This window comes from Lotus japonicus, chromosome 4 (assembly GCF_012489685.1).
Source record: "Lotus japonicus ecotype B-129 chromosome 4, LjGifu_v1.2".
Classification (NCBI taxonomy): domain Eukaryota; kingdom Viridiplantae; phylum Streptophyta; class Magnoliopsida; order Fabales; family Fabaceae; genus Lotus; species Lotus japonicus.
The window spans coordinates 12846053-12871363 of NC_080044.1; the positions used below are offsets into that span (position 1 = coordinate 12846053).

The window sequence follows — 25311 nt, forward strand, 5'->3', positions numbered from 1 at the left end:
GAGGCTTTAGTTTCGAGGTGGTGCCCTGGAAAATTGAAGACGCAAGGAATATGGTCGGGTGTGTTAAGTCGAAGAATGATGGAAATAGAAAATATAACGAATAGAGAATACACACTTGTTCTTGTTGAGTCTTCGTTGGGCTGGAAGCTCCAGAGCTTTCGCTGTGAGAAGAGTCAGAATCCTCTTGGTCGGTGTCGACTTGTTGCTCCTCTTGGCTTGGTTCATCCCTAGTACGTTTCTTAGCAGAGGAAAGAGGTGGGTTTTCTTCTTCTTCATTAAGCTCTGAAGCTTTGGAGCTAGTCTTATCTTTTCCGGCTTCATCTGGATTGGCAGGATTGGGAGTAATGTTCTCGTCTTCAGGAATGGGATCTGGCTGTAAAGGTTAAAGTGACGAAAATAAGTATAAAAGCAGAAAACCAGGCGAAAAGTAGAGGATAAGGAAATTACTAGAGTTCTCTCTGAATCGTCTTTTTCAGACGAAATCTTTATTTTCTTTCGAGCATCTGAGGTTGAGCTCTGAGAACCTCTCTTTCGAGCCTGCAAAAATTTAAAATATGAGCATTGGAGTCGAATTGAAAAGGTAAAAGTTGATAAATATACCTTGGGGATATTCTTCTGTTGGATAGGAACGCCTGCTGAGTTGTCAGAGCCTTCGTCTTCCTTGAAGGGTGCTTTTGGTATTGGTTCGGCTGAAAGAAAGTATATAAGCACAAGGACGAATGGGAACAAGTATAAAGCGAGGCGAGTTAATCTAACCTTGGTGAATTTGTGTAAGGACTTGGACGTGACATGTGTTAACATGAATGTGCCCGGGGTAGTCGTGCAAGAAATATTTAGTCGAGGTAACCCTTTTCGAAAGTGGTAAAAGACTTTGTGTAAAACATTTATATGAAAAATGATCGACCCATTTTGGAAAAATAACAGGCAAAGCCAAAGCCATGTCACTGGTAGGAAAAGCTGGAAATCTTGGACAATAATGTCGAAGAGTATAAACATATTTATCCACAAAGGGAGGAAAAAGTTTAATTTGAGAAACTTTGGCTTTGACTTTTTCTTTTAAAGCTTCTGCCGCTTCCGAAAGGGTTAAGTTCAATCGACTTGGAAGATAAATGGTTTTGAAGAATCTCTGAAATGACTGGATCTCTTTGATGTGTATACCTCGAGTTTTCTTTTAGGCCTTTTTCTGCACAGAATGAAGAGCTTCAGTCATCTTTCTAATGCAAACTCCTAAGGTGGTCTGTATGGACTTGTAGTAGGTCGACCACCAGACTTCAAACTCTCTAGTGCAGTAAAATGATGGCTCGAAATCTAATGCCTCAAGGCGAAGAGCAGCAGTCTTGTTGTCATAATAAGTAAGAGCTTCATAAAAAGAATCGACATCTTTGTCGCAGAATCCTTCGTTACAAATTGCATCCTTTTTCGAGAAGAGTGGAGCAGGAATAGTTTGACATAGGCCGAACTGTCTGGCCACAAGTTGAGGCTGATACCCTAACACATTTACCTCTGATTTCTTGAAACCAAGAGAAAAGACTTGAGGCCGGAAAATCTCCCTCCAAATGCTAATGCTTTCACTTTGTTCTCCCGGAAACTCACACGGGAGAGGTCGAACAAGCCATTTAGGCCCGGTGGACCGAGTGCTAAATGGAGCAAGGTTTGGAGTGAAAGAGATCATCTCCATGAAGGCAGTGAAGAATTCACGGAAGGAGGTTTCAGGATCGACTTTATCCTTGGTTGGGGTCAAGTAGTTAAGTCGGAAAGCAGCAATGGTGGTCGAAACATTTTTTGGAATTTTTGCCGGAAGTTTGGATTCGAAAATGGCGTTCAGCCAAAGTTGGAGGAACCACAAAGGTCCGGCAAACAGGATGTTTTTCTCAGCTCCAGATGGTTTTTGAAGAGAGGTAATTGCTTGACTTAAAGAAAGGTAAAGTTCGCCTAGCAAAACCTTACCCAAACAAACATCAGCACCTTCGTGTAGAAGTTGAGCCAGAAGCACGAATTTTTGAGGAACCTGGAGGGACTTAGAGCACAAGAAAAAAGCAGATAGCCAAAAGAGGAGGAAAGCTACAAGTTCCGAGTCAGACACTTTTGCAGAGGTCTTATCATGGTTTCTCAGAATGAAGCTTTTATAGGTCAAGTGGTTGTAATCCAATTTGATTTCTTTTTTGACAGGGAGGTCAAACGTGAAAGAAGAGCCTGTGGGTCGAAGGCCAGCAATGGCAGCTACATCTAGGAGAGTAGGTGTGATCATCCCGTGAGGAGTGTGGAAGGTATTGGTCGAACGTTCCCAAAAGAAAAAGGAGTTGGCTAACATGGCAGGATGATAGATAATTTTCGACCTTGAAAGTTGGATTATGTCGAAAATACCTAAAGATTTCCAAAAATCGCCTTTCACTTTTTCGACTTTATCAAGCCATTCAATGTAGGGATTCGTCTTCACTGGGGGTGAAGACCGGAAAGCTCTAGGCGGGTCACCTAGAAAAGATAGGTTATAGGAATCCCTAAAGGCCAAAATCTTTTCATTTGGAAGAGGTGAAGGAAAAAATACAGATGCATTCTTAGGAAATGGGTTGATAAGGCCCTAAATATGCATGTATTTTATCACCAATGGAGAAGGGGATAATTACATGGGAATTCCAGATTTTCACCTTCTCTTCTTCACTGGGAGGCTCCGAGACATAAGTTCTTCCTTCAACCTCAATGGGTTTTGGAAGAAATGCAGCGGACGGGACCTGAGAAGAAGACGTAGACGTCATGGTAGTTGGCGGAGAACCGGATGAAGACGATGTCACAATGGTGGTGCCGGTAAAGATTTGCGTGAACCAAAGTGGTTCTAACAGAGCTTTGAAACTCAAGCAAGTTACAGAAGGTTGAAGATGGGTTTTTAGAGAGTAAAAGCTAGAGGTTGAAGAAGAAGTAGAAGTGGGAAGGTTTCTCACTTATTTCTAGGCTTGAGCTTGAGCGAGATGAGCGGTCAGGATTGCACCGGATTCCAAACATTGTTCAATGGGATTAAGTTAAATCCGTTTGAATTCTGAGTGGGGTATGGCAGTTTCCATTTTCATGATTACCATTGAAGAACGTGTTTGACATGATTAGACATTTATGGTAATGGAGTATGGAAGTTGTCAAAGGTTAAAAGGGACTTTTACCTTGTCAGAAATGAAAAGGAAAAAACTAGCATTTAGTGTTCGGTCGAAATCATGTAAGACGAAAATATCATTTTTCTGATCGAAAAAAATGATATTTTGGGGGGCATCTGTTAACCAAAAAGTTTGGATAATTTCGACCTATGTTGCATAATTCGATTTGATGATGAAGTCGAAAATTAGAAGATTCAGGAAAAATCTGTTAAGTGTCAAGTGACCTCGACATGTTGATTTCGACTAAAAAGTTTCCTTCGAGGTAAATGAAGTTCAGCACAGGAAGCCGGTTATTTTGGATATAGCTCATGAAAGACACGTATAAGATGTGAGGACACGTGTAGGACGAAGGAGCGCATAGAAGACACTTGTAATTGTTTTATCATTTGACCGTTAGGAATCAGTTACATGTTAGGTCTATAAATAGTAGATTTTTGTATGGAATTGGGGTTTAGAATCTTTACTCGAAATAACTCTCAAGCGCTTACAATCGATCACAATGATTACAAGCCAAGTTAGAGGAAAAAAGTAGGGATTCGTGAAACACTTTGTACTTTAAATTCAATTGTTATTCAGAAAGTTTACTTGTCCCTTTATTTACTTGAGTTGAATTTATCTGTTTTGTTTACAACTTCTTATCAATTTTCTTTAGTTTTTCTTGATTGAATTAAGTTTATTTTCACCAAAGAACCCAGGAGGACTCGAATCCAGTCCCAGATTGATCTTTGAATTCTCTGTTTGTTTTTACCAAAATTTGGTGTAAACAAGGTCTCACTAAATTAAAAGTGAACTCATACTTTTAGTTGGTCTCACATGAGTTTCAACCAATCACTGAAATGGTGTTGAAAAGATTAAACTTCGATGGAGATGAGGTTTTCCTTGTTCTAGCGAGCTCGCTAGGGTCCAATGACGACGCTTGGAGTTGAATCGGTGAAGGATTTCCAATGAAGGTAAATATTTGAAGTTGAATTTTTCTCCATTTCTTTCTCTAATTGGCCGTAGGGTGAAGGTTTATGGATGTTGGTGGTTCACATGGTGGCTAGAGATAGTAATCGATGATGGATGGTTGGAACATAGAAATGTCATGCCTTGGAGAATCCCTCTTGGCTTTATAAATTGGTACTCTTTTTCTTTACTAGGTTTTCCCAAGGGGGTTTTTTTCTAGTAAGGTTTTAATGAGGCATTTTTTATAAAGCCTTTTTCCAGGGGGTAATGGGTGGGTTAGTTTTGGCAATAGTAGGTTTGCCATGTATTGATTTCTTTTCAGTCTTTTTCCCTCCATCATTTCTTACTTGTATTGGGATTGAAGTACCTCTTATACTTATTTTCAATATAATTCGTATTGCTTATAAAAAAAAACCCACCAACTGGAATTTTACTAACCCTAGGGAAATTCAAACTCTCAACCTATGGAGGAGTGAGAGTTAAACCCGGAACTTGAAGTCAGTTGTGTCAATCCATGTTGGCGGAATTTATTCTAGATATCATTATGTAAACCTTCTACGTCAATGTAACTTCCATTTATGGAGTGAATCAACAAATTGTTTTTGTTTTCGCATTGCATGAACCGCGGTGAGCTAAAATAAAACGCAATAACTCATGAAAAAGAAAAACCATTAACAAAACTTTAGCTGTAACAACAATATTCAATTTGCTCAGTGATCGCAAGCACTTAAACAAAACCAAAGTGATGAGCAATTGAGCATCAATGTCGACACACATCATATCTTAATAAGTTTGCCATGCTTTTCCTCATGCATTCAAGTTTCGTATATTTTAAAACTTCAAGATCGTTGCTAGCTAACATTTGATAATTTTCCATGTATGGTGAATTTTTTAATCCTTGGTGGGACTACACATTACAATATTAGGTATCTTTTCTCTCCTCCAAGTATCTCATCACTTAATAAGTGGCTAAACTAGAAATGTCACCATTCAAAGGGGGAGAAAAAAGTTGGAAAAATAAGTGGTACGACCATCATATTCTTGTCCATGTTGTCTGCCATTTTATTCTACGTGAATTGTTTGAACATGAAGGGAAAAGACATAGAAAGAGAGAGAGAGATTGAAATCGTTACATTTTTTCTTCACAAAATTTGTTATCGACAAGCTTCTTTTTTCATAGGTTCTAATGCATATTTATGATGTAAGTTTGATGGTCCCGAAAGAGTTGTTCCATGTCCTTATATAATATCGGATTCGGATTATATGCCAAATATTTCATAAAAACGAAGATTACGGGATTTATATGTCTTAACTTTGTCTCCGGTACCATTTGGCCGTTCGATAAACACGTTCTCATGCTAAGTTATTAATTAAGGTGGGCAGAAAGAAAAAGTGCTTAATCTAATGATTAGATTTGAGAATTATGCTTAAGGAGCTTGTTGGTATTATCTAGTAGGATAATCCAAGGGGAGAAAACACTTTTAAAACAAAGGAGCACATCCCTTAAACTAGTGGATCTGTGGGAAGACAATAACAAGTTAAGAAACTTAGACAATTATGGGAAAGGTTTGGGAGATGTGATAGGGAAGCAATTTGCTTAACCAAGATTCAAATATAATATTTTGGGAATTGTTATTCAGACCCCCTCACCCCTATTTAGACCGAAGGAAATTTCTGAAACCCGAAATTACCCATTTCGAACGCACCATTGTAGTGCGTTTTTATCGCACCTACCCTCCGTGAACATGCGTTGCACGCGCATGTTGAAGGTGCGATTAATTAGTGTCAGAGTTGATGTCCCAGTGTCTGACTATACATAGGAAAGGCACATATACGCCCTTAGTGAAGTGCGTTAGTTGCGCTGTTACAAAGTGTGTGATATGAGTCGCTCTTTTTAAAGGCGTTACCATCGCACACTAAGAGTGCGTTGGTCACGCAGTTCCATAGTGCAAGGTTTTGCATAAACTTGACAGAAACAGAAACAGAAACTCCAACAGAAACATAAACTTTAACACAACAGAAACTAAGATTATATTACATCTGTCATTGATACATTACAATGTTACATTAATAAACTTCAAGTTAAATCTTACATTATAATCTGTCATTGATACATTACAACTAATATGAAAATTTGCAAATGGACTACTACAACATCACGAAACTAATCTTCAGCGAGATTTATGATTCCATCGACCTTATGTATGTCTGCATTTGCCTCTTGGGAGAGTTTGTTGAATAGGGCCATGCGATCCAGGTATGGTAGCTGCCAACCACGAGCTTCAACAGTACAATGATACATCCATTGTGGATTAACCGTTGGCAAAGGAAAGTCAGTTGAAATAAGCACCTACAAAATGATCAATTATATTGTTAAGTATCTGATAAAGTTCATGTAATGTTAGGTAAATTCATACTAAATGTAATATTGATCAATACCTTCACCCAGTGGTTGTTGTTGACAAGGAGTAAACATAAAATCTGGTGCTCTGACGAATGTCGCACTGGACCGGTGAGAGGGAAGTAGGTGGCGCCCCCCGATTCGACAAGGTCACAAACACAACCTGGTACATCGTAGCAACAATGTGGCCCATATCCGGCACGCATAACCACTTCTCCTCCGTTGCAAACTCATTTGGAGCAAGATGCAAGGCTTGTAGTACTTTTTCGTAATGTGTGTCGGTGCCATACATACCATGATAAACACCTTGCCGTAATGTAAGCTCCTTTATCATGTCTTCTCGGACTTGACGCCAATTTTATTCTCCCTTACCCATCAAGGAAGAAAAGCATCTATATCCACAATTGTCATCATCTTCAACATTGTGAATGTCAATGACATATTCACGGAGGAATTCGGGCACTTCATGGGTGTAGTTGGCCGAGTAAACTTTACCTTTCGGGTTCTGTGGCGGGAGCTGAGCTGACTTGCTTGTTATCCTCTTGCTTCTCTTCTTAGGTACAGATTGCTTCGAAGGAATGCTCTTCCGTTTTGTTGACCGGGTCTTACGCCCCTTGCCTTGTGGAGCTGATGAGTTGTTAGCTTGCTTTGACCCATGTAATGCATCAACATTCTCCCAAGAACAAGGAATGCGTCTGGTAGAACCCTTAGGTTCATTGGGCCGACCCCTTGTAGGCAACTTGTTTGGAGGAGGACACATAGAAGTCTGATCCGGGTATGCAATCTCCCGAAGCCTTTCTTTGATAGTTTGTCTTCTCGAAACATTAACTTCTTCAAACATCTTTGCAATGACCTCTAACTCTGTCGCAATGCTCAATCCCAAAACAGGTTGGGATTCATCAGGTGCAGATGTTGATGTAAGCCTCCTCCAATGTTGGTCCACTGTTGTCAATGGAATAGTGGTCATCATACCAAGGCGACATGAACAAGACAGGCCGTGTGTCCTCCTGATAGTGCAGCCGCATTTTCCAATGCGCGTTTTCTCCTTTGCGATCAACTTGAAGGCATATCTTGAGACTACACCACGCAGGTTGTCGTACAACTTGTCTTTAAACGTATGCTCTTTGATGAAGATACTTGCCTGAAAAGCAGCGTGCTTAATGTAATTCAAAAGGTCAGAGTGCTCCCCAACAAGTGAACGTAAGAAGTCCATGCCTGCATTAAACTCCTCCGCTGACTCGGCATACATGACTATATTCCATGCGTCAAAGTGCTCCCCAACAAGTAAACGTAAGAAGTCCATGTCTGCATTAAACTCCTCCGCTGACTCGGCATACATGACTCTATTCCATGCGTCCCCGACATCATCCCACATCACCTTATCTTGGATAGTGAGCTTGCACTTTGCCTTCACACACTTAGCAATATGGAATTGGCATAGCATGTGAGCTGCTGTAGGGAATGTGGTTGTAACTGCGTTCATCAAAGCAGAGTCTTTGTCAGTAACCATGACTTTAGGCATATCCTCTTCTCTAAGTAGCAACCCCCTTAGTTTTTCAAGTGCCCATGTAACTTCAGGTTCACGTTCATTGCACATGTAGCCAAAACCGATTGTGTCTGTGAATCCAACTGATGTCATGCCAACCATCTCCAACAATGGTATCATATACTTGTTGGTCTTGTACGTGCTATCAAGCAAGACAACAGTAGGAAATTGGTTGAATAGTTGGATGGAAACTGGATGGGCCCAGAATAAGGACCGGATCACCGTGGAACCCTCTTCAGTTCTGGACCAGTGCGTGTACCTGTCTTCCTCCAACAACCTCATCAAGTGCTGCATCTCTGACAATTGTCCACTCTTGGCCCTAATGTGTGTCATCCGCTCATTGTACACTTGCCTTATGGTAGTCACATTCTGAGGGTTGACATCCTTCAATGCCAGCAACATGTTACCTGGCTTCACTCTATTGTCAACCATTTTACCAACCATATCCTTTTCTTGACTTGTAAGGCGACCGGCATAGGCATGGCCAACCAAAGTCTCGGCTGGCTGATGGTTGTGGTTGCCACGTACTACAGTCAACCTCCACAAATCATCTTTTGATGTGTATCTCGCCTTGAGCTTGAACGGACAATCACATTTCTTGGTTCCTGTCCCCTTCCGCACCAACACAGACTTGTACGTTTTGTACTTGTCGCTCATCTCGCAGACCAAAATAGCGAACTGCCTGCCTTTACTCCCACGGCCCTTGCTCCCACAATCAGACCTTCTAATAATGATCACAAAGCCTAGTTGCTTTCCTACATTCTTAGCCCAATTCAAAAGCTCCTCCCGAGTAGCAAAAACCTACAAAATATTAACACATATACGCATCACATATAAATTTAACTTATTTGAAATAAACTCTCTCATTGGTTATGAAAATACCCTGTATGTGGTAAAGTGTTCTGTGTAGTCAACTACAATTGGCACATTATGTCTATCTTCAACATTGGCTAATTGTCTTTCTTGTGGCATGTCCACTTCATATGACTCATCAGGGAGACTCATCCTGAAATGCAAAACAAAAAATGCAAATTGTTTACTGTTTTTGTTACAGGTCAGAACTGTATTAATCACACGTTGAAAGTGCGTCACAAACGCACCTTATAAGTGCGACAGCGACACGGTTTAACAACGCGTCGGGATAATTATAACAGATAAACGCACTCTCAGTGTGCGTCTCTGTCGCACTCTCAGGGGGCGAACCTGACGCACACAAAGAGTACGGTGCTCACGCTTAATGAGAGTGCGATAGATCTAGATCGGGATTAGAGTGCAGTACATTCACAAATGACGACGGCAACGAGGGAGGAGACGTCGGGTGAGAACGACGACGGCGGTGGCGACGTTGGTGATGGTGCTGGGTGAGGACGACGGCGGCGGTGGCGTGGGTGGTGGAGGCGGTGGCCGACAACAATGTGGGAAGTTGAGAGTGGGTTTGGAAGTTGAGAGTGGGTTTGGAAGAAGAAAGAGAATGTGGTGAAAGGGGGGTGGGGGGGGGGGGGTTTCAACAAAGCATTAGGAAGAAGGTGAGGAGGGAGGAAGGGGTATTTTTCAAATTTTTAATTTTCATTAAGGGTATTTTTGATATTTCCCAAATTTTGGGGGGTCTAAATAGGGGTGGGGGGTCTAAATAACAATTCCCTAATATTTTTCAAAATGATAAAAATTTGGTAGATAAGTTAAAAGGATTTCTTCATAAATTAATTTTAGCTAGCACATATATAAGAAACACATAGTAACTCTGATCTCTTATGATTCAGGTGTGGCGACTTCTCCCATTCGGCTTCGCAACTCGTCGTGCTCTTGGTTTTTCCTTCAGCGATGTCTCCTACTAGTGACCCTTCACTTACCCAACAAATCCGGATTCCTTCTCATATCTGTGGTTGGGTGAGCATTTTGGCGCACCGCCGCGATGTTTGTCCCGTGGTTTTGGCTGGTTGGTTGTTGTTGGTGGTTCCTCATCGTCGTTTTCAATAGCGGAAGAAATGTTCGTTGGTTGAGGTGTTGTTATGGTGGTTGCATAAGTGGTATGCGCTTCGGTTGTGCTTGTTGTTCCCCTTTCCTCTCGAAGATCGTTGAGGCGACGGTTCCCTTCTGGAATTTGCATTTTGGCTTCTTGCAGGTTTTGGTTGTTAGTTGTCTGTGACGGCTGCTACTTGGGTATTGAGGCGTTTTGGAGGCTATCAGGCTACGTTAGTGTTTTTTGCCAGTGCTTTAATTTGCTCCTACGGTCGCAGTTTTTTCCTAGTTTTATTTTTTCCTTTATTGTTTCAAGTTCTTTAGAATTCGGGTTCAAACTCTATAGCGGTTGGTGGGTGTTGCAAATGGGTTTTGTGCTTTGCACATTGTGGGTTGTTTCTATATCTTACACGTGTCGTGTAATTGGTAGGCCCTGTTTGGTTGAGTCTACCGTTGTTTTCGACTTTAATAGAGACTTTTCCTAGTTGTGTTTGGTTTGGCGTTGCTTGTTGAGTTTTAGAGGTTTTTGGATGATTTTTATTGTAGTGTCTGAGTTTATGTCAGCTTTTGTTGGCTTGGTAACTGTACTCATGTACTCATATTAAGAGAGTTTTTTCACAAACAACATTTCTATATATAATTTTTTTCTAAAAATAAATAAATAATATATATTAAATGTTAATCGTAAGAACTTTTTTTAGAAAGCGAAGACTTTATTAGATGAAAAGGTCGATAGTAAAACAACACCCACCAAAGTTAGCAAAATCCCTTAAAAACCTATTAACATGCTATAATTTCCATGAGAAATATTATAGGTAAGGGGACAAGGGTCCAATAAAATTGAGAACATTAAGAATCTTGCCCCTCAGATGAAGTTGGGTGGGTACGTTAGAGATTCTCTTCTCTGACCAATTAGACCTCAACTAATAGCTAATTATAATAATCTGATAATGAACTTATTTATCTTAGGAAGTCGCCAAATATAATTCCTTTTCCTTTTCAAGAAAAGTATACTGTTGCGTTGTTATTTATGAAAAATACAAATAAGGTCATGAATTTATCAAATACCAGTCTTTTGATTATGTGAGAAAGTGACTAGAAAGTGGTTTGTTCACTAACAAAAGTCAAGTTGGGTTAGAGACTACAGTCTATTCACTTTCACTTTTTTAATCGTATACGACAATACCAAAACAATTCATCTTCTTGTTTTTATCCAAGAATTTATCAAATCTCAATCAATCCTGAATTGAATCTTCAAGAATAGAAAAATGATGATATGTTATTTGGAAGTATTCTTGTAATATAATGTATTATAGTTCACACAAAGCTTTCACGTGAATAATAAGTTGTTACTTTTGGATGAATAGTTAGCATTATCACCACATTTGCACAATTGAAAAAAATGAGGAATAATTATAGGTTGACACCTCAAAAATGAGGTGGAGAGAGGTGGAGGATGAGAGAGATAGGAAGAAAAGAAAAAGTAAGAGAGAGAAAGTATGAGATGTGATAGATGATAAGATGAGAGAGATAGAAACAAAAATAGGTGGAAATGAAGTGTTTAAAAAATGAGGTGTGTATATATTATTGCTCAAAAATGAGGGATCAAAATTTTAGAATCGTAAAATTAAGGGTCTGTTTGTTTGCAGTTTTCAAAACAGAACTGAAAACATGTTTGATACGATCTGTTTTCAAAAACAATTTTCATTTTCAGTTTTTAAAATTAAAATACCAAAATAACTAAATAATTAAAAATGTTTTTAGTTATTAGTTTTTAGATATCAGTTTTCTAAATGTTGGAAAACATGTCATTCAAACTGTATTCTTCTTCTGAAAACTACTTTTAGAAATTGTTTCTGAAAACTGTTTTAAAAAATGGGAACTAAAACCGCAATCAAACATACTCTAAGACTTTGTTTGTGAGTTTTTAGGAGAAGGAATGAGAAGGTTTTGACAAGAAGGGAAGGGGAGGATAAGAGATAGAGAGAGAGTGGAGAGTAAACTCTTCCCTTATTTGGAAGTTCAAAATTAGGGAGAAAGGAAAATGGAGAGCTAGCTAGCTTTTGAAACTTAACTATTTTCTTTGATATAATTTTTAAAAATAATAAAATTAATTATGTTTTTAATTTTTTATTTCCATTGTAATTTTCTCATACTAAAAAAGCTTTCGATAAAAAAATTTCAATAAAATATTTATATTTTTCTTCATAATTATTTTTAAAATTTCAAAAAGAAAATGATTACAATTAATATTCATGTTTCATGCGGGTAGGCGCCGAGAAGGCGGGTTGGTGGAAATTCGGACGTCTTAGTGTCGAGTTGGGCAAGAAAAATATGTGGGTCAAATATCAGATAAATGGTCAATTTTATGGTTCAAGTCAGGTCTAGGTCAACTTTAGTGTTCATGGTGTGTTGGCATCGGGTCAAATGATAAGTGTCGGTCGGGTTTAAGATTAAGGGTTTATGAATTAGGGTTGTGGTTGCTTTTATGGTTTATGTTGGCACGAGTGAGCTCGACCCATAACTAGTCTCCCTAACTTGCTCAAGTTGACGAGACGAATTCAAATCAATTTTAGAATTGATTTTAGGGTTTAGGTTGGCTCGGGCCAACCTGTCCAGGTCGAGTTTAGGGTTGAAGGTTTATGAATTATGATTTACGGATAATTTTACGTCTTATGTCGTTCAGGTCGACCCAACTAGTTCAGGGTTGGGCTGACCCGTTCAGGTTGGCTTAACATGTTCTGATTAACCTGACATGTTCAGAAAAATACCTTTTTGCTAATATTACCCCCAAATTGAGGCAACTAGAAATTAAAATTAAGACTGAATGAGGATTTGGTCATTTGGATGGTACCAAACTATGGAACCTGTATATTTTCAATAAAATTTTCTACTATTATACTTTGAATAAAGATTGGTGTCCACTCTTTAACTGTAGACCATTAGAGAAAAATAGAAAGAATGGATGATAAGTGTCAAACATGATATATAATATAATATAATGCAATAAAGAGAGAGAAAAAAAAAAATGTTTGAAGGTGTCTGCAGCACTGTTTAGTTATTCATTAGTGATTCATGAATCATTGCTTATATGTTTGTATCCTCTTACAATATATTACACATACCTATACTTAATGGGGTAAAACTTTTCAAACAGACAATATATGTGGGAACACATTGGCATTATTGTAGAAGGTCATGTAAAAGAACTCATCATTAGCCCACACAAAAATGGGCAATATCCTAAAAGTAGTAGAAGTGACAAGTCGACTATTAATGCGATGACATTATGGCGCGAGTGAATAACTGAATATGGCGGGCTGGCGGCAAGCATAGTAATAATGATATAGCAGAATATGGTAAGGAAGCTTAGATCAGCGAGTTCCACAATCTAAGGCCTAACCAGGCCAAGAAAAATTAAACCACAACCCGATCCCATTACATGGAAACTAGTACGAGTACGATTTCCATTGGTGTCTCTTCCATCATACTATGCTTTCAATTCTGGTGGAGACCAGCTAAATTTTGGACATATACATATAACTACTAGCGACCCAAAGTTGGGGAGAAAATATGGATCACGTTGACTTTTTTGGCATACCTACAACACTTGAGCTAAATAATGATCTTCATACAGTTACTCGTCTTAAATTTTTATGACGCATGATATTTTTTTTTTGATACATCAGAAGACTTATGACGCATGATATTGCATCTGTCATTTGTTTAAAAAGTTAGTAAAAATGTCAACAAAAATTAAATGATGCAATACTGATTTTTCTCCGTCATTTGCTAGAAAAATTTAGACAAATGGGTTGATTTTTTTTTTTTCCAATTTGCACAACCCAAACGTTAGTATTTCAACCACATGGACTAAGAGCCCAAGAGAATTTCCTAAGCAAGACTAGAGACAAAAAAAACCAACGTTATGAAGGCTTGAGTTGAGAATACCAGACCATTATTAACGTTTACCCTTCGGGCCGAGTTCAAAAGTTCAGAATTGTGATTCTTGTGAAAATTACACCTTAGGTCAGAAACATCAATATGCGCTATGCATACTGAAGTACCCCGACTCATTGACTAGTTTCAATGCTTCCCTTTGAGGACTATAGAGCTGAAGACAGGGAGGAAGGACATCATCTTCAGATTCTTCACCACTATTTAAATTGGTGGTGAATTGATTCAGATACTACAATCATAACGAACCTTTTTTCATATTTACATCTTTTAAAAAAAGAAAGATTTCAAATTTTTTGAGGTCAACACATCAAATGTGATGGTATAAAAGGTTGACAATCTGTTCATCAAAACTCTAAGTACTATCTAGCTATGCTGTACCAACAAACTGGAAGAGTTTGAAAATGTAAACAGAAAATCTTCTAACATGGAAGAAAAATAAAAAAATAGAGGTCAGGCATAGTTGAACAAGTCAAGAAAAAATTTCCTTTCGAGTTTAATATATTCTTAATTCAATGTCTAAAAAATTAGGAAATAATTACTAGATAATATATTTTATCTTTTCTATATGGTCTTTGTTCTATTCTTCTTTCTTTTAAGAACTCATCGATCCTAAGTCAAAGATGAAGATTTTAGATAATAAAAAATAATAATTGGATTCAATGGCCAACCACTCCTATTGTTAATCATTCGAATCACAAAACCTTACAATTTTCCCAATTGTATAATTTAACTGAAATTGAATCAAGATTACACTTCCAAATTTGGAGCACACAACAATCAAATGAAATTGTTGAGACTTGAATTATCCACCAAAATAGCAAAACCAAAAAATAAAGGACAAGTTAGGGAAAAAAAACTAATGAAACTGAGCATTACAACAGAACAGGGGCAGAATCTCCTAAAAGCAAGTTACACCAGAAATAAAAGTTGAGATTTAGAGGAAGACCCCTGATCAAGAGTGAGCACCATAGCTCAACAAGCATCAGCAACTCAATGTGTTCGAGTTCTACTACTTTCTGCACTTCGAACTGGATTGAAGTAAGGGTGTGCCTGCACAGCAATAGAGATTTGTTTATCAAATATTTTATAAAATGAGTTCATATTGCCAAATATTTGGGTGGAATGGGCATAGGCATACCATTGAATTTGAGCAAAATACGATAAGAAAAATACATCATTTAAATAAAATAGTTAATATTGTCCTACTAGAAAACGTGAAGTTTAAAGAAAAAAATAACTTTTGTAGTTCCTAATATATTCAATACTTTTACTTATTATCTCTTATGTAGTGCTTTCACAGAACTTTTTGACAATAACAAAAATCCAAGTCCTAACTATAGACTTTACTAGAGAACCAAGCATAGAATTAGGAACCAACTATAAGGTCAGTTAGAAGCATCATATTGCAGTGCAATGATCTTAAGCCCCAACACTTTTTTCCACAAAGATTGTAAAAACAAAATTCCAAACAAGGCAGGAATCGTACAGAGAGGAAGCCACAGATGTAGCAAAATTGACATCAGAAGTCAGCCAACACAGTAATAAAAATGCTAAAAGATCAGGAATTTACCATGGCTTCTTTAGCAGTGGGGCGTTCTTGGTGATCATATCGTAGCAACTTGTCAACAAAGTCCACAGCCTTTACAAAAGTGTAAACTTAGCACAAGAATCAATGACATTATGGGTAGATTAAAAACATGATTACAATGCATACTACCTCAGGAACTGCCAAGTGTTGATTTTCTACATTAATGAACTTTGCCCATGGCTTCCGGCTATGCCTGTCAGTGTTGAGAGTATATTAGTTAAAATAATGATAGTTTGATTTAACAAACGCAACATATATAGTAAACTACGAAAGAACCCCAATATACCTCCCAATAAGTGCTGCAAGATTTGGGTCCAACTCTATTCGATACTTATTTAAATATGCACTTAATTCATCTGTCCCAAGTACCTATTGCAAGAGGGAAGAAAAATGTCATCACTCTAAAATTCTCAATCCCCTATATTTGTTTAAGTTGCTTCTGCATATGAACAATGCAAACATCTTTAACAGAATTGCAATTCTAAATCTAACTCAGAATTCTGAATACTTTCACAGGCATGAATAAGTACTACATAAATAGATGAACAAAGAAGCTGCATTTTCTGCCAAGATCCATAGCTGAAAAAGTTGTAACAAAACAAAGGCATTCTCAAAAGGCAACAACATTTCATTTCTTGACAACAAGAGAATTTTATCACAGGAGCACTAAGGGGGATATAATTGAAGAGGAAACGCCAAAAAATAGAAAAAGGACACAAGACTCTAGAAAAATACACACTTGCAACACAGCAAAATCTCAATGTGAAACATAAGGTTGCAGATAAAAAAAAGTAAAAGCAGTAGCCAATTATCATCCAAACACACAGCACAACTATCTGGCACAAACACCACCAAGCCCACTTACAGGCTTAACTTACTTAAGCCATCTTGACCACTTGATCATAGCTATCATAAATCTTTAGAGGAAAAAAAAAACAGAAAGAAAGAAAGAAATTGGCACAAGGTACAAGAAAAATGCACACTTACAACATACAATAATATATCCAGTGGGGAACATAATGTTACAAATAAACGTCACAGACCCTGAGCAAAAGCAGTAATGAGTTATCAACCATAAGCTGACAATCTAGCACAAATGCTACCAAGTCCACTTACAGGCTTCACTTACCTTAGCTATCTTGACCAGTTGATCATAGTTATCATGCCCATAAAAGAATGGCTCCTTACGGAATATCTGTAAAAAAGCTCAGGTAAACAGACCTATACATTAACTTCAAAAGGAGAAATTAATCTTTAGCATGCAATGGGTAAATATTCAGAGGTTTACCTTTTAGTGGAAGTATAGAAAATTTTCATTTAAAGGAAAGTTTGTTGCTTACCATCCCAGCAAACATACAACCAAGACTCCATAAATCTAGAGAGTAATCATAGTCTTGAAGATCAACAAGAAGCTCGGGACCTTTGAAATATCTACAAGCAAGGCAAGTGCATAAAGGAAGTAAGGAAGTGCTGTTACTCAATCAAAAATGTGCGAGCGCAATAGAGAATAATACTCATCTAAACACCTTAATTGTGAACCCTCCCCTAAAACAACCCCCCTCCCAAGAAAAAAAATATATATAATGGCAAATGCACCTTGAAGCCACACGAACATTATATTCTTTCCCAGGATGATAGAACTCTGCAAGCCCCCAATCTATAAGGCGAAGCTTACGCTGCTCATGGTCAATCATTACATTGTGCGGCTTTACATCCCGATGCATAATTCCTTGTGAATGGCAATAGTCCAGAGCCTGGCAGAAGTTTCAATTAACTTAGCGCTTCCAATTTGATAGCCAAAAAACTGAAAATGGCTGGACTGGTAAAATAATCTAATGCAAACAAAGCATCACAATTGTCTTGCAATTATGGATAACAGACAGAACAAAGCATCACAATCATACATACACCAACCAGGATATATGAGCAGATACAACTAATGTGAGCAGATATAACTAATGGAATAATATTGAAACCTGCACAACACGTAAAGAGACTAAAGAGACATATATGCAGATACATTGTCTTTTGCAATTTAAACCTTCCAGGCAAAACTTTCTAGTACTTCAGTGAAACAGTTGACATATTCGAGTGATATTTGCCTACTACATCAAATTTGTCTTTATTGAATGACAAAGGATGAAAAATACCAAAAGTGCAATGAACACCAAGAAACCAAATCTTCCAGGTTGAAAAAAGAGTTGCAAAATCATACCCAGAGACACTGGCATAGAAAACATGCCACATTATCTCACGAGAAATAAATGGATAAAGGAGCATACAAGCCATTCTGATGAGAAGGGTTTATTAGACTCACAAGAAATTTCAAATGAAAGGAAATGGTTCTTGAACTTTTAATGTATAATGAAGACAAGGTGATGTCTTCCATCACAAGAGCAACTATGATGCAGTAGGTTCTATGAGTTCCTTACACATCTAAAGCACATCTACAGATACCAACTAAAATGTCTACACTATAACTAAGACAGTCACAGAAGTATTCATAAAATTTATGCAGTAAATGGCTCAAACCTTAATCACTTGCAAATTTAATTCAACAAGAAAATCATGAAAGGCACAACAATCAACCTTGTTATGAAGAGTCTGGTACATCTTGTGTCCAACAAGATCTAAGGAAAAAAATGACAAATTTTCATTGTTGCAGGCTCGTGTTTTCATTAAAATATGAGAGCATTAAACTTACCTTCAGAAGTTCATAGATATAATATCTTATATCATAGTCTGATAATGTAGGATAAAGCACTTTGAAATCAGTGTTATTGACATATTCAAATATGAGACTGGGGGTCTTCGATTGTTGGTCTCTAACAATGTCAAGCAACTTTACAATATTAGGCCCTCCACAAAGATTCTGTAATATTTTGATTTCCCTCTTGATCTGCATTAAAAATAAGAAAAGTTGTCAAAGTTAAATATATTTATAACCAGAAGAATGTTACATCCTTCACTATCACTCTAAAGACTTCATCAAGAGAAAGCAAACTTAGATGAAAATATCCCCTCCCAACAGCCGGCCAACAATACACACTTCCACTAACAAACTAATAACATAAACAAAATACATTCACTTTGGCAAGTCAGCAAGTGAAATTCCAGCTGCAACCACAGCATATACTATATGCATTCACAGTTTCGGACTCTATGGTTGAATATTTTTCCCTATAACTAACTTATTATCACTAACCAGCTCCAGTTCATTCTGATAACAAAATTGTTATTCTATATTGTAAATCCATGCCTTAGGGTTCATACAACATGATTTGTCTGTGATAATTATACCACAACACATTGATTCATCAAATTCCAATATAAAAGCAACCACCACCACACACCCGCGCAATAAAAACTCACCTTCTTCTTCTTGACAGGTTTGAGGATCTTGATGACACATTTTTCATTATCAATGCAGTGAACACCTTCAAATACCTCACTGTATTTCCCCCTACCCACCTTCCTCACCACCTCATAATCATCTTGCTCCCTACAAAAACCACAACACAAACAAAACGAAAATCAATCAGAATCAGACCTAATTAAAACAAAAAATCATAACAAAATTGAAGGGGGAAAAACATGATTACCCACCCCCATTGAACGGTGAGGGTTTCGTAGTCCCAATATTCCTTAGGGCGAACGACGTTGACATCGGCATAAACCCTGGCTTTGGAGGAAGCGCCAGGGCGGCGAGTGGATTTGCCAATCTTCTGCGCCATGGAGTCGGGCGGCGGCGGGAGGTGACGGCGAGGTTGCGGCGGAGCAGGGGTGGCGGAGACGGCGAAGTGGCGGAGGGAGAAAGAGGGGGAGCGGAGAAGATAAGAAGGAGGAGAATGAAATTGTTGTGCCGTGCGGAAGAGATAGAGCAATCTATCGCGCGACAACAAGTTGAAGTGGTGGAAGGGCCTTATGGCCATTAAATTGGGAATGAGAGTCAAGGAAAAAATTATTTGTAAAAAAGTTGCAATATAAAGCATTCTACCATGTCTTTGGTTTCGAACACTGCTTTCCAAACCCTATTTTTTTCCTCCCATTGTTCTTTTTTTAACCTCTTCTTTTTCTTTTTACTTTTTTATTTTTATTTCTCGCAATAAAAAGGGAATTTTTTAAAATGTAAACGAATGGGTTGGGCGGCGATCCTCCGAGATGACAGAGGCGACTATTGAGCATCTATATTCATTTAAAATGTAATTAATGCTAATAATAAAGTAATTAAATTGCATTCTAAATGGGTTGTGCGGCGGTCCTTCGATATGACAGAGGCGATTGGATATCAGGAATTTCGATGACTTCTGGGCAAGGAAATGTGTTCATGGCAGAGATTATGGTGGTGGAGTTGGGCCTTCATCGTGGTATTGGTCTCAAGGTTTAGAGCGTGGTGTGCATGACAGATTGTCCTCAGATTATGAATGTTTTGCAGACATCGGTGGATGTTAGCACGTTTAGGGGCGGGAGATCATTCGTCGTTTTAGAACCTTGATGACCAAATTCCAGAAAATTCGGATTATCCATGTCCAATGTGAGAGGAACAATATATCGGATTGTTTAACTCGTGAGTCGGGGAGAAAGAATGCTTCGTGTCAAGTGTGGCAGAAGCCTCCTTCCTTTGTTTGTGTGTCCATATACTTGAATGCAATTAACTAGTTTTTCTGTTTTGTTGTTATTTTTCCTCCTGTAACCAAAAAAAAATATGAAAGTCTATGCGGGTGTGTCGGGGTTGATCCAATGTCAGCTGAAATTCTTGCTATGAAGTTGGGGCTCCAACTATTATGGGACAGAAATACAAGGAGGGTTTATTGTGAGTCCGACGACTTAGAACTAATGAAGGCTCTCAGAGGAGGGAATCATATCTTCCATGTCTTTACTAGAGAAATCCAAGATATCCACCTTCTTCTTTGCTGGAGCTAGGTGGTTCATCCTAGGCATACTCCACGGGAGGCGAATGGTTTGGCAGATTGCCTTGTTGGGGAGGGTGCTCGGCTGCAGTGTGGCCTCAAAGAGTTAACGAATCCTCTTACTGTTGTTCACCCGTTCTTATCTAGGAACTCGTTAGCGTTGTAGTTTCTTTGTCCAAAAAATAAATGAAAGTCTATATCATGTTGCTTCGTGAGAACAAAAGTTGAAGTTTACATACCAATGTCATGCAAGTCATAAAAAGTACGTAAAATCTTAACAACTCTAAACACTAGACATCGAGTTCCAAACCTTCTTGGGCGCACTAAAACCCCTTCCACATTCCAAGCCTTGATGAATGAGGTACTCGAGTCTTTTAAGGATTTGTTGACAAAAAAATAAGTCTTTTTAAGGAAGTTTGTGGTGGTTGTGGATTATGGCTGGTGAAATAAATGTGTTTTGATCTCAAACACAACATGAACAGATTATAATTGCATTAAAAGTTTCATATTGAAATTCTAATTACAAGTTCTTTTAAATTGAAAATAAGCTAACCCAACCATGGCATAGTAAATTACTGAATTATTCCAGCCATTGTCCAGGAAACAGGAGCATATGATACAGATCTCCATATAGTTCAAACTTTATTTTTATGGCATAAAATGTATAACTTGAGGGATATGTTACAGAAGCATGTGAATATGATTCATTATGTAGCACTAGGATTCTTTGTAATAGGCAAGTTCCCATCATAAGTGCATTTGAAGACATCTGGTTTTCTTACAAGGCGTGGTCCAATTGGTACCTTGTTCTGTTTGGGACGGATATCCTGCATACACGCAAAACCTCATGATTACAAGCAGCAATGAACATGAATAATTTTTAAAGTTCCAGTGCTTAATCATGTCAACCAGGTCTCTTAATATGAATGTGTTTTGAGAATCAATGATGATCTCTAGCTTTTTGGTTGATAATACTAGAAAGTTCTCATATCTAGTGTTCAGTAAATGGTGATTATATATAGCTTGGTAGTCTATTCTAATGATAAGGAATGTTGTTGTAAATTGCCATTATTTTTTGACCGATAGATCGCGGAGGTCAATAATCAGGCTTATGGTTGTTCTACAATAGAAGCATTCTCTTACATCAGAATCAATTCTAACACCCAAAAACTGCTCACATAAGCTTTTCCCCTGAACAGAGTTTAAAATCAATTATAGAAGAACTTTTATACATGCACTTACCTGGTCAAATATAGCTGTTGGGATTGCCAAGGTTGCCACAGCATTGGGGGCATCAACTATTGAAGATATTCTTCCTTCACAAGGGATGCAAGACAGCAGAAGATACACCTGATGTTCAACACATAGGAATTAGCCATAGGTTGCATTTTGTTGTCAACTGGTAACATAGAAATGGTATAACATGCTTGATCCCTTTTTCTTATGAGGAAAAGGTAACTTAGCATAAGGGGGTAATACTTAATTAGTGCTGTGTAGCTAAACCTGTTCTTTTGAGTATCCAAACTTGGATATGTAGTCAATGGCATTTAGTACTGCTCTCTTGTATGCAACACTGGCATCTAGGAAGTGTTGCCTCCCTCTTTCATCAACACTGATGCCTTCAAACACCAACCACTCTGAGAATCTTGGTTCAACAGGGCCTATCTCAAATATTGGGTTGACATGAAGAGGAGTTGGTCCCATTGGTGTTAGATACTCTTTCATTCCACCCCTTATAATTTCACACCTGATCACATGAAAAAGGGTTGACATGCCTACTTTTTGCTCATAAGATTTAATAGCATGTTTGGATCAGTTTCTTTTTCATCAGAACCGATTCTGAAACACAAAAGCTTCTCCTCATAATTAATTTTGACTTCAGAATCAATTATAGAAAAGTTTCCAAACATGAACTAATGGGATAAGCTTGCTGATATTTGAGTTACAATGTTATACTGACTTGAGCTCTAGGAAACCACTCATCTCTATTGCACCACAAAATGAGACCTCGCCATCACCCTGAGAAAAGTGCATGTCACCAGTGCTGAGATTTGCTCCTTCAACAAAAACTGGAAGGTATACCTTTGAGCCTCTGCTGAGATTTTTTATGTCACAGTTTCCACCATTTTCTCTTCCTGGTATTGTTCTTGCAGCTTCCATTGCAATCTTCTCCCACTCAGGACTACCTTTTTGAATCTACAAGCATGCCATTTTAACAAATAGGCTTTAGAGTAACATAAAGAAAATCTGTTCATAGCATGTTATATTTTTTCTCATAATGAATTCTGGCATTTAGAATCTACTCATAGAAGCTTCTCATAATTGATTTTGGCTTTAGAATCAATTGAGAAAGAATTTCCAATCAATCTCTATTGATTCTGGGTCAAAATTAGTGTGTTATTGTGTATTAAGTGGCAGATTTGTATGTCACCTAAAATGTTAAATATTAGGAACTTCCAAGATTGAAGCACTCTGTGTTAGATCTTAGTTAGGAGAAATTTATTCTCAAAGATTTTGGAATTCAGATCCTCTGCAGCCAACAAATCACCATAAACTATTTAATTTAATAAGCTATTTTTTATTAAGATTAATCTTAGCCATTAATTACAAAAATCAATAACCTATAATTGTGCAGGAAGGAGCTATACAGAACATCTATTGCAGAGGATCCAAACTGAAGAATATGTGCAAGCATTTGGAGAATGAGCTAAATTTATTGATGTTCTCAAGATGCATCATTACCTTTCCAAGGAGACAACTATTGGTTGTTGGTAAGCTTGCCAAGGGTCGTGAATGCAAGACCTCACATAGTTTGAAGGAATGAACACCATTCTCTTCAACATCTCTCTCCCTTTCATTCCATATGTGAAGTAGCTCCATTGATGGTGCGGTTCCAATTATCCCCGGGTGTGTTAAACCTGGAAATCTCACTCCTATCCAGCACAAATAATCATGTGAGTGGCAACATTGTATTGCATTTTTAAGGTTGTATTTGTATCATAAAACATTAGAGAAGAAACAATCTACTAGTACATCACCTGGTATCTGAGGTGAATGAGCATATATCCCCTCAAAGTACCAGAGAGCTTTAGTGGCACATGAAAAATGGTCTGTCAAGAAACCACCACCATTTTCTCTGTCAAATGTCCCTGTAAAACCCCATTCATCTCCAGGGAGAGGACCCAAGTTGCATATTTCAACAGCAAGCAGATCACCAGGCTTGGCTGGAATGCCATCATTGTCAACAATTCTGATTGGCCCACTAAGATAATGGACCTGAACCAAAAAAGAACTCAGATATATAGTTCATGTGTAAGCATCAAGTACTTGTTTGGTTCTATGATTGTGTTGATCTTCAGATTCATGGAGCCCGTTTGCATACACGCGAAGCTTACCTACTAGCAAAATGCACTAAATAAACTTCAATAGTGTTCTTTGGTTTGCATCCAGTAGGATACATGGTCCTCTTAAGTTTTTTTATATCTAAAATCAATGTTGAATTTGGATATGCACAAAATTGAGTGTGATAGTGATAACATATCTTCATCCAAAACATAAAATTTTGAGGGTTTATTCTTCTATGTTTTCTTTATCTAGCTCTTTCTTAATCAACGTTGGAGTTTATGACTTGCACTTGAGTTTCCAAATTAAGAGGGGATGGCATTTGTATACTTACAGTTGAGAGGTCCAGGAGTTTTAAATCTAGTGCTGAATTATCATCTTTGATAGCACCTCCAGTCCAATCCACCATCTCTACTCTAAAGACTTCATCTGTGTTAACAGTCGCCACGGGCGGTATGTAAGGGTGCCATCTGTTATGGAGAGGAAGTTTCTGTTCCCAAGGCTTCTTCTTCAGGTCTATTGGCACAACCAGTGTTGGAGTTGGGGGCTCCATGGAGAAACTGGTACATGAGTTTGGAAATATTCGACTTGGTCTGAACTCTAGATATTATTATTACTACCAAATTTCAAGTTTGGCATTACACTGAGGAAGGGGATTGATTTTCCATTGGTGGAGCCAAGAACTAAGGAAGGACCACATAGGGGACTAAAACTCGTTCCCAAGAGGTTATTTTGAGTTCATCTTTTAGGATAAACCTTTGAGAAAGTGATTGGGAGAGGTTATTTAAATAACTTATGACATACCTATAAGCTGCTCAGATTAGCTTATGAAAAATTATTCATACATGCCTATATAACATATTTTGAGTATATTTCAATAATATTGTTGGTCTAACATGGGCGTACCAATTCCTAAGCCACTTGGGCTGATTATTTTGTATACTTAATGGGTCGGGCAACCCATGGTTCGTTCGGACCAAAACCCAAGCTATAAATAATAGGCACCGCCCAAGCGGCAGGGGGACCTATCATTTTCACGCAATTTTGTTGGTTTTCATTTACTTCGCTTGCTCTCATTTTGTTTAGCCCAAGTCTAAGGTTTCATACCGGAACATTGGCGCCCACCGTGGGGCCGAAGGATACTTTCCTAGGCTTCGTTTTTCACCGCGATGGTGACTCGATCCGGGGCGAACGGAGAGAGGAATCATGTTCAACAAAATGATGTTCCTCCCGATGCTCTTCAGCGGATCATGGACGATCTCAATGAACTTCGTCAACATAATCAACAGTTACAAAATCAACTTACTGATCTCAATCAGACTCAGGGTTTACGAGAGGGCGATCGAAGAATGGCTGAGATGGTGGTGGACTTTCAACCGTTCACAGAAGAAATAGCGAACACCGCCGTCCCAGACAATTTGAAGACGTTAAAGCTTGATTCTTATTATGGCGACTCAGATCAAAAGGACCATTAAGTGTATTTCAACACGAAAATGGTCATTGTAGGCGCATCAGACGCG

The 25311-nt window shown here is 38.1% G+C and overlaps 4 protein-coding genes across 4 annotated transcripts; all 4 read right to left on the reverse strand.

Annotated features, from left to right (window-relative positions):
- Positions 1-6249: 6249 nt before the first annotated feature.
- On the reverse strand, positions 6250-6820 carry LOC130712326 (uncharacterized). The gene is made up of 2 exons (XM_057562163.1): positions 6650-6820; positions 6250-6435 (listed from the first exon to the last, which is right to left on the reverse strand). Exons 1-2 carry the CDS (start codon positions 6818-6820, stop codon positions 6250-6252), a joined length of 357 nt encoding a protein of 118 aa, XP_057418146.1.
- Positions 6821-6844: 24 nt separating this feature from the next.
- Positions 6845-10139, reverse strand: LOC130712327 (uncharacterized). The gene is made up of 3 exons (XM_057562165.1): positions 9883-10139; positions 8915-9038; positions 6845-8833 (listed from the first exon to the last, which is right to left on the reverse strand). The coding sequence occupies exons 1-3, from the start codon at positions 10137-10139 to the stop codon at positions 6845-6847; spliced, it is 2370 nt and encodes a 789-aa protein (XP_057418148.1).
- A 4462-nt stretch (positions 10140-14601) lies between these two features.
- LOC130709884 (casein kinase II subunit alpha-like) lies at positions 14602-19529 on the reverse strand. Its single transcript, XM_057559016.1, has 10 exons — positions 19146-19529; positions 18912-19041; positions 18244-18438; positions 17136-17293; positions 16880-16970; positions 16669-16734; positions 15826-15908; positions 15669-15732; positions 15522-15590; positions 14602-15001 (listed from the first exon to the last, which is right to left on the reverse strand). The coding sequence occupies exons 1-10, from the start codon at positions 19469-19471 to the stop codon at positions 14942-14944; spliced, it is 1242 nt and encodes a 413-aa protein (XP_057414999.1). The 5' UTR covers positions 19472-19529; the 3' UTR covers positions 14602-14941.
- A 1375-nt stretch (positions 19530-20904) lies between these two features.
- LOC130709883 (uncharacterized) lies at positions 20905-24474 on the reverse strand. The gene is made up of 7 exons (XM_057559015.1): positions 24126-24474; positions 23488-23725; positions 23192-23382; positions 22410-22645; positions 21953-22196; positions 21692-21799; positions 20905-21276 (listed from the first exon to the last, which is right to left on the reverse strand). Exons 1-7 carry the CDS (start codon positions 24342-24344, stop codon positions 21157-21159), a joined length of 1356 nt encoding a protein of 451 aa, XP_057414998.1. The 5' UTR covers positions 24345-24474; the 3' UTR covers positions 20905-21156.
- Positions 24475-25311: the final 837 nt, after the last annotated feature.

What these genes read in the sequence shown, in the direction of transcription:
- LOC130712326 (XM_057562163.1), bottom strand. Translation starts at nt 6,820, where the DNA reads ATGATAAAGGAGCTTACATTACGGCAAGGTGTTTATCATGGTATGTAT. An exon ending in TTGTTGCTACGATGTACCAG is followed by an intron (nt 6,436 to 6,649) that starts GTTGTGTTTGTG and finishes ATCATTTTGTAG; the next exon opens with GTGCTTATTTCAACTGACTT.
- LOC130712327 (XM_057562165.1), bottom strand. Translation starts at nt 10,139, where the DNA reads ATGCAAATTCCAGAAGGGAACCGTCGCCTCAACGATCTTCGAGAGGAA. An exon ending in AAGGAATCCGGATTTGTTGG is followed by an intron (nt 9,039 to 9,882) that starts GTAAGTGAAGGG and finishes TTTGCATTTCAG; the next exon opens with GATGAGTCTCCCTGATGAGT. An exon ending in AACACTTTACCACATACAGG is followed by an intron (nt 8,834 to 8,914) that starts GTATTTTCATAA and finishes AATATTTTGTAG; the next exon opens with GTTTTTGCTACTCGGGAGGA.
- LOC130709884 (XM_057559016.1), bottom strand. Translation starts at nt 19,471, where the DNA reads ATGGCCATAAGGCCCTTCCACCACTTCAACTTGTTGTCGCGCGATAGA. An exon ending in AACCTGTCAAGAAGAAGAAG is followed by an intron (nt 18,439 to 18,911) that starts GTGAGTTTTTAT and finishes TTTTTAATGCAG; the next exon opens with ATCAAGAGGGAAATCAAAAT. An exon ending in ATATCTATGAACTTCTGAAG is followed by an intron (nt 17,294 to 18,243) that starts GTAAGTTTAATG and finishes AACTTCTGCCAG; the next exon opens with GCTCTGGACTATTGCCATTC.
- LOC130709883 (XM_057559015.1), bottom strand. Translation starts at nt 24,344, where the DNA reads ATGGAGCCCCCAACTCCAACACTGGTTGTGCCAATAGACCTGAAGAAG. An exon ending in TCATTCACCTCAGATACCAG is followed by an intron (nt 23,383 to 23,487) that starts GTGATGTACTAG and finishes TGTGCTGGATAG; the next exon opens with GAGTGAGATTTCCAGGTTTA. An exon ending in AGTGGTTTCCTAGAGCTCAA is followed by an intron (nt 22,197 to 22,409) that starts GTCAGTATAACA and finishes TCATGTGATCAG; the next exon opens with GTGTGAAATTATAAGGGGTG.